An 8,783-nucleotide genomic window follows, 5' to 3' on the forward strand; every position below is an offset into this window, starting at 1 on the left:
GCCTATTTTTGACTCCCTCGATAGTTCTTTGAATATGCCAAATGATCAGTAACCTTGTTGAATTGAATTGGTACAGAAAGTAACCTCCATCTTTCTATTATAAGTTCAGCCTATTTCCTCTTCAATAGAGATGAGAGGTGACTATGACCTACAACTTCAGTGTCCACCCATTCATGCTATTTCCTCCTCCTCCCTCTGGGAAGAAAATACAGCTAGTCATTCAAAATCAGGCCCTTTATTCAAGACAGAGATGAAATCCATTGTTGTACTGAAAGTGCCATCAGAGGGCACTGAACAAGGGTCAAAAGTCCAGTGTACCAGCCATGCATTGCTGGAGAATAGTCCTCAAGTGTCCAGTGGTGTCACCACAGAGCTCAGGATTCAGAGACAAATCAGCTTCAAGGAAGAAGAAAGAAGCAAACTGAGGTAGCCTTAGGGAAGAGGCATTCCAGGAACATACAGAAGCAGAAGCACCAGTGACAGCAGGCACTCACAACTTCTCACAGCGCCACTGCTCCAGCTTCTCAGAGCAGAGTGGTTTATGGGCCAACCTGATAATGGAAAAGGAGACAGCACAAGTTGGCTAACTGGATTTTAGCTTGAACTTCCATCTAACTTTACCCGCAGGAGGGCCAAGGTGGTAGAGTGTGGATGAAAATTAGAGAAAGACTTTCCTAGCCAAATGACAAGGGACACTGAGCCACCTAGTGGAATAGGATACACTTAAAACTTCAAGAAAATTGTAGGGCTGGAAAGGACATGAATGGTATCAAAAGCTTACTTCAGGGTCTAGGACTAAACAATCAGAAATAGATGTCCATGTTCAGGTGAAGGGAGACCTAGGTCCCAGTCCTCTATTCCCTATGCTTAATAGGAATATTACCAAACAAGAGTGTCATGGAGGAGGCTTGAAAATTGGAAACCTGAGTCTGCTGGATGAGTTTTGTTTTGGAAAATACATTCTACATTAAATAGCCAGGAGATAGAAGGAGAGGGCAGTGGTGCTGGCCTAAAGAAGTGAGAAAAAGGAAGAGAAGGGAAAAGTAGAAAATAGAATGAGGATTCACCAGTAGTCAATTCCTTCCTTATCCAGGATCTTCTTGGCACAAATCATGTCATCAGTAAGGTCATCATCCAGGAACTCTGGCAGGAGTTACAAGGACAGGAATGTGAGAGCTAAGTATTACCCAGAAAGATAGTGAGTTCCCTCTTCCCTGGATCAAGCAAGTCTGGTCCTTCTCTGAAATGGAGGCTTATGCCTCTTGTCTTCCTATATTAGAAAGCCAATACGGTAATTCCCCCCTTCACTTCTCTTGGGTATCTTCAGAGGAATTATCAGCTTCATCAACTCTGAAAATGCAGGGTATCAGACTTCAAGATTTCCAAACCGCTAAGCTCATCTACTTCAGGGAACTGCCTGCGGCTTTGGTGAACATGAAAATTCTAACACCCTTTTACTGTCTATTCAAGTCCCACAATTAAAGTGGAGTAGAAGACAATGAAGTCAGAGGTGTCTTTGATACCAAAAATGAGATTATCCCAGGGGTAGGCTCCAGGAAAACAGAGGAACAGGGTAAAAGGGACTACTCACTGTCACAGGAGATGTCACAGATGTTCCTTGACTGAAGGTTCTGGTCGTCCTTGCACCAAAATTTATTGCTGATCTGGAAAAGTCCATAGTCTGTGCCACCATTGTTATTGACTATGGTTTGTGTATCATAACCACTGGTATGAAATATAGTACAGATCCCTGAGGGAAAGATGAGAAAGAGCTATTACAGAGGTGTCCAAACACAGCATTTATAGCATAAATGAGGACCTGTATTACCAGACATAGAAAGACTCTCTAATTAATTTCCAAATATGACAATGCACAAAGTGTCTTAATGAGAAGAAGAGTTCCAATAAGGATCAGATGATAAGAAATGGAAGATACATGAATAGATGTAACAAAAGAGTAAACAGTTAAGAAGATAAGAGGATTATTATATAATTGTATGAAAATGGAGAAGAAAATGAGGGTAGAAGAGACAGGTAGATGAAAAATGAGATGAAGCAAGGCAGCAGGGAACTCACATTCAGGCAAAGCAATGCCTCCAAAGCCATCCATGTCTTTCAGCACCTGGGACAGCTCACATTTTGTAAATTGCTTTGCCTGGATGGCAGGGAACAAGATGCTAACCAGGAGCAGAGAGACAAAGGACATCATTTTGGCTGCCCCCAAGAGCCTGAAATGGAGGCACCACACAACTTCACCTCCTTTTATTTGTGGAGAAAGCCTCAGGGGCCCTGGAATAAAGCCCTACCTCCTGGAAGAGGATAAAGAGAGACTGGCCATGCCAGCTGAGCCTGCCAGCTTCCTTCTGTACTTTCACCCCATTTTTCCTTCTCCTCCCCTACTCTCTAGTCCATACCAGGTATTGTTTTCTGCCCAGAGAGAGTTTCAAGCATGATTCTGTTCCCATTTGGTTTTGTTTGTACCTTTGTTTCTTGAAGGAAGCAGGATGTCCCCAGTCTACCTCAGGAACAAAGGAGGCTTCAGGGCTAATATGAGTGAGGCAATCAGAAAATAAAATAAGGGCCCATGGCCAACACCCCTTGCCCCCTAGAGACATACAGAATATGGAAAGGGAGTATATGTCATTACATGCCATAGTCCCAGGATCAGAGCTGGCAGTTGTCCAGTCAATCCAGGCATTCAGCAAAGCCCAGAAAAAATCCCATGATATGGTGGTTCATGGCTAGGGGCTCAGGAATAGGGATAAACTATAGCAACATAGACTATAAAAATCAGATATAACCTGGATCCAGAGACTTCCTACTTCAGGAAAATAGAGAATTTGAAAAGTATGTATGACAGTATCTAGCTATCCTATGAGCTATTACCAGGCTCTCCACCCCTAACCACCACTACCACTAAATAGCCAGGTACTACATTTATGTTAATTAAGATATTATGTAAATCCAAAAGTAATAACTTGAAGATTTGTCATGGATATAGAAACTTATAGACAGCCTCAGAGTTGGTCACAAAAGGTTAAAAAGACAAGACTTTGAGCACTTTAAGATTGGACTAGGACATTCTCGTATCTGGCTCCTTGTGGGGAGCCTGCTTCTACCTCTGTCTCTGCCTCTCTCTCTTTCTCTCTCTCTCTCTCTCTCTGTCTCTCTGTATCTCTCCCTCCCTCCCTCCCTCCATCTCCCCTCCCCTCCCCTCCTCTCCCCTCCTTCCCTCTCTCTCCCCCTTTCCCCCTTCATACAGTGCTCTCTCTCTCTCTAAAAAAATGTAAATAAGTACAATTAAAAAAAAAAAGGTCGGCCACATGGAATCGAGACTGCTGGATAACGATAAGGAAAACAACTCCATGTGTGAGAAAGTAGGAGACATGTAGAAGAGATTCATTTTTATCCAGTCCTCACCTATGTAAGAGAGTGAAAACTTCTCAACATTAAAGGAGCTGCATTTTGGGGACAACCCTAAAACCACCTGTAGGGCAGCCCGGGTGGCTCAGCGGTTTCGCGCTGCCTTCAGCCTGGGTGTGATCCTGGAGACCCAGGATCTAGTCACACGTGGGGCTCCCTGCATGGAGTCTGATTCTCCCTCTGCCTGTGTCTCTGTCTCTCTCTGTGTCTCTCATGGATAAATAAATAAAATCTTTTAAAAATATAAATAAATAAATAAAAATTAAAAAATAAAAATAAATTAAAAAAAAAAGATTGGACTAGGATATAGTTAGAGTCCATAAAACAAGATTCTGGATCTGAGCTTTTTTAAGATCGGTGCCATTGAGCAAGTAGAGTTGTGAGTACTAGTTCTAAATAATTACTCCAACCTGCTGGCATCAAGCTTCACGTCATGATGCCAATAACTATTATCCTCCTTCATGGCAGGGCTCATTCTCTTTATTCTAAGACTTCCAAATTGAAGGTATTCCTAACTGTTATATCCTACAGCTCTTCAGAATCAGGGCAAACCCCTCTCAGTTTTATCTGTCTTCCATATCATGGATAACCAGTATGTGTAGTAGCATGAGTGAAACAAGTATACAGGATCTTGGTGCCAAGAGAGATGAACAGAAAGTCCTGATAGCAAAGAGATACATGTTCAGAAACACAGTGAAATGTTACTACTGCCTTTCTCTTCCATTCTATCCAGAGGCATTGAGAGGTGCGTGAAGAACAAAAATAGGAATTCTATCACACTAAACAAGTATGATTGAAAATATGGCTGGGAGCAGAGGATGATCTTAAACCATACAAAAGAGGGACAGATAAATAAAGCTAGTCCTGGGATGCCTAGGTGGCTCAGTGGTTGACCATCTGCCTTTGGCTCAGGGCGTGTTCCCGGGGTCCTTGGGGTTGGGTCCCACATCCGGCTCCCCTCAGGGAGCCTACTTCTCCTTCTGCCTATGTCTCTGCCTCTCTCTGTCTGTCTCTCATGAATAAATAAATAAAATATTTAAAAAAAAAAAAGAAAGAAAGAAAAAGCTAGTCCTGAGGACTGGTCTCTCCAATAGTGAAATCTGATGTAAAATGCCTCCTGCACTGACCTATGGACTAAGTACTTGTGATAGAATAAAATGGTGGGCCAAGATATCAGAAATCACAGGGGTTTACTATGCTTCTAGCCAAGTCAAGACTTACAGCAGCAGCCTGCTTGCCCAAAATTTGGTTGTGTCTCTGCCCTTCCCTGAAGCAATAAAAAGCAGTATTCAAATCTACACAGCTAAGCCCAGAAAATAAATGTGCCTCAGGCAAGAGGAGCCATTATTTCCCTGGAAATGTTTGTAAAATAGCATATCTGGTGGTCATATGAAAAAGAAGATGGGAGATGTCTAAAGGGAACAATTACAAGCATTCAGAGAAAGACACAGATTCTTGGCAATACACCAAAGAAGAACAACAAACAAAGACCACAGCACTGAAAGAGGAAGCATGTGGAAAGATATCAGCACAGCTAATGAAGGAAAGCTCCAGCTACCAGACAGGTAGGGTCCTCTGTGTGTAGGCTGAGATCTGAATTAAAGCAGTGAGGAGGCATTGACCACACATGGATTTTTCAGGAATATGCTAGGAAGCTGTTCATTCTCTCAGATGCTGTGCTAAAACTCAAGTTTCCCAAACCAGACTTATTTGAAGGACTTCTAGAGATTAAGGAATCAAAATCATCTGCTTCAAAATGCAGTTGGCAGGTGCCATCCAAAACTGTAGCTTGCAGATGAGTGGTAATTTATAGAGAGAGCCCAGGGCTACTGTTTGGAGGAAGACCTTCCAAACACTAAATCCACAATAATATTGATTACTACTTCTTCTGGTTAATACACTCACCTGTTCTACTTCCTCCCATAATCCAGGAAAATTATCACTAGGTGTACAATGAGACTAGATCTTGGACTTGACACAAAAATTTCAGACAAATTATTAATTGAATTAGAGAGTTATTTATAGCAAATAACATTTGGAAAGGGAGTGATTTCTATTGGTGCTTTTCTTTTGGGGTTGCTTGTGCAAAAGTCCTTGCGAAGTCACTTAGCACTATGGACTCACATTCTGTATCTGCACCAAAGTCTTCTCAATTTACATAGCTTATTTTGAATTGTTGTATTTGTACCACTATTTCTATAACTGCTCTTCTGCTTAATGATTCACTTCTGTGAACTGAGAAAAGTATCAACAAAAAAATGCAAATATACAAATATAAATCTTGGGGATCCCTGGGTGGCGCAGCGGTTTGGCGCCTGCCTTTGGCCCAGGGCACGATCCTGGAGACCCGGGATCGAATCCCACGTCGGGTTCCCGGTGCATGGAGCCTGCTTCTCCCTCTGCCTGTGTCTCTGCCTCTCTTTCTCTCTCTGTGTGACTATCATAAATAAATAAAAATTTTAAAAATATATATATATAAATCCTAACTTGCAAATTATTTTAAAATATACTAACTAGGGAGGCCTGGGTGGCTCAGTGGTTGACCACCTGCCTTGGGCTCAGGGCGTGATCCTGGGGGTGCAGGATGGAGTTCCACATGGGGCTCCCCATAGGGAGCCTGCTGCTCCCTCTGCCTGTGTATCTGCCTCTCTCTGTGTGTCTCTCATGAATGAATGAATGAATGAACGAACAAAATCTCTAAAATATACTAACTATACAAATTATTTTAAAACATACTAAAATGAATTTTACCTTTTTAATGAAATATTAATTAAAACAAATTCATAGGTCTGTAATTACCAAGAATGCAAATCTTAACCTATTTTTCATTTTTTTAAAAAAAATTTTCTTTATTTACCTATTTATTTAGAGAGCATGAGTGAAGGAAGGGCAGAAAGAAATAAATTTATAATAAATTTCTTTATAAAGAAATAACTAGGGGTGGTGGAAGGGGAGGAGGGTGGGGGTGGGGGTGACTGGGTGGCGGGCACTGAGGTGGGCTCTTGACAGGATGAGCACTGGGTGTTATTCTGTATGTTGGCAAATTGAACACCAATAAAAAATAAATTTATAAAAAAATAAATTTTCTTTATTTACCTATTTATTTAGAGAGCATGAGTGAAGGAAGGGCAGAAAGACAGGTAGAGGGAGGAGAGGGACTCTCCACTGAACACAGAGCCCAACATGGAGCTTGATCTCAAGATCCTAATATCATGACCCAAGTCAAAATCAGGAGTCAGATGCTTAACCAACTGAGCCACACAAGTGCCCTCATTTTAATTTATAAAATGTCTATGTTTATTTTTTAAGATTTTATTTATTTATTGATGAGAGAGGCAGAAACACAGGCAGAAGGAGAAGCAGGCCAGGCCCCCCACAGGGAGCTCAATCCAGGACTCTTATCCCAGGACTCCAGGATCATGACCCGAGCTAAAGGGAGACACTCAAGCAACCACTGAGCCACCCAGGAGTCCCAAAATTTTTTTTAACTTATATAAAATTTGTAAGAATATTATAATCAACTCACATTTACTCTTTGTGTAGTAGATTCACCCACTGCCAAAATTTTGCCACATTTGCACATTCTCTTTCACATTCTTTTTTTCTCTTATTAGGCTTCATTAGATAAATATTTAATTAAGATTTGACATAAAGGTGCACAACATGATGATTTGACCCACATGTATAGTGTGAAATGATTGCCACATTAAGGTTAGTTAACATCCCTAGTCCCTCACGTAATGACAGTTTGTGTACATGTGTGCCTGTGGTAAGAATATTTAAGATTTACTTAATGTTCTTAGCAATAGATTGTCTTCTCATTTTGTAGATTGTTACTTTTGCTGTACTTTTGCTGCTACGTTTGCTTTTTACTTTGACATGATCCCATTTGTTTATTTTTGTTGCTTGTGCTTTTGATGTTATATCAAAAAATCATTGCCAAGACCAAAGTCAAGGAGATTTTTCCCTGTGCTTTCTTATATGAGTTTTATCATTTCAAGACTTACATTTAGGTCCTTAATCCATTCTCAGTTAATTCTCATGAGTGGTATAAAATAAAAGTCCAATCACATTCTTTTGCACATTTATATTCGGTTTTCCCAACACCACTTCTTAAAGACACTATCTTTTCCTTGTTGAATATTGACTTCTCTGTCAAGGATTAGTTAACCATACATGTGTGGGCTCATATCTGCATTCTCTGTTCCATTACTTTAGGTATCTTGTTTTTAATGCCAGTACCATACTACTTAGATTACTGTAGCCTTGTAATATAGTTTGAAATAAGGACGTGTGATGCCTCCAGTTTTTTCTTTCTCAGGAATGTTTTGGCTATTTGAGGTCTTTTGTGGCTCCATACAAATTTTAACATTGTTTTTTTTCTATTTTTATAGTTTACATAATAAATAGTATAAATATTTTAACAAAATTAATTATTCCAATCATGAACATGTGATATCCTTCTTTGTATCTTCTTCATTTTCTTCCATTGATGTCTTATAGTTTTCAATGTACAAATTTTTTACCTCCTTGGTTAAATTAATTCCTAAGTATTTTATTGTTTTTAATGCTATTGTAAATAAGATTGCTTTCTTTATTCCTTTTCAGATAATTTCTTGTTACTGTATTATATATACAATAATTTTTAGAAAGTAACTTTTTACTGTTAAATTTTTAATCTCAGGTTACAAGTATGTTTCTTTTATTCATATTTTATTTTATATATTTCAGTAAGATTTTATAGTATTCTTTTTACATATTCAGTGCCTTTTTTATTGAACTTATTCCTAAGTATATGACACTTTTTTGTTGTTAATGTGAATGAGGTATTTTCCTCTTTCCATTTTTAGGTATTTACCAATAGTACAGAGAACAAGTGCTTTTTTGTAAATATATCTTCCACCCAGCCACCTCACCAAAATAGGTTATAAATTCTAACATTTTTTCACTAATTTCTTTGATATCTCCAAAAGTGATAAGCTTTCTTTTAGTTTTTTGGCTTTTAGCAAAAAGAAACTACCAGGGAATATGTCTGCCTCTCATGGTTCATGGAAAAAAATAATTAACAATTAACAGTAATACTAAAGTTCTCTCTTGAGAACACAAAACCATTGGCCTGTTCTCCTTCAGGTTTGTAGTTCATGTTAACATGTCCACATCCAGGCAAGGATGCGCTATAATGGATGATATGGTGCACAGACCTGATTCCTTTTACCAGTTACACGATGAAAGCACTCATTCCCCCAGTTGCTAGGAGGATTATCTGCAGATAGCATTCAGCTGAAACCCTCTCTGAGCAGTTACTCTCAGAGGAATGAGCCCCCTTGCCTCAGTAGGGGACAGCACTTGCCTGGCCATTG

General features: G+C 39.7%; 1 protein-coding gene across 1 annotated transcript; it reads right to left on the bottom strand.

Annotated features, from left to right (window-relative positions):
* Positions 1 to 219: 219 nt before the first annotated feature.
* Positions 220 to 2,236, bottom strand: LALBA (lactalbumin alpha). The gene is given in 4 exon segments (NM_001003129.1): positions 220 to 551; positions 1,068 to 1,143; positions 1,592 to 1,750; positions 2,077 to 2,236. Coding segments are annotated over 4 exon segments (429 nt in total). The 5' UTR covers positions 2,210 to 2,236; the 3' UTR covers positions 220 to 490.
* Between the last annotated feature and the right edge of the window lie 6,547 nt (positions 2,237 to 8,783).

This window comes from Canis lupus, chromosome 27 (genome assembly GCF_011100685.1).
Source record: "Canis lupus familiaris isolate Mischka breed German Shepherd chromosome 27, alternate assembly UU_Cfam_GSD_1.0, whole genome shotgun sequence".
NCBI classification, from domain to species: Eukaryota; Metazoa; Chordata; class Mammalia; order Carnivora; family Canidae; genus Canis; species Canis lupus.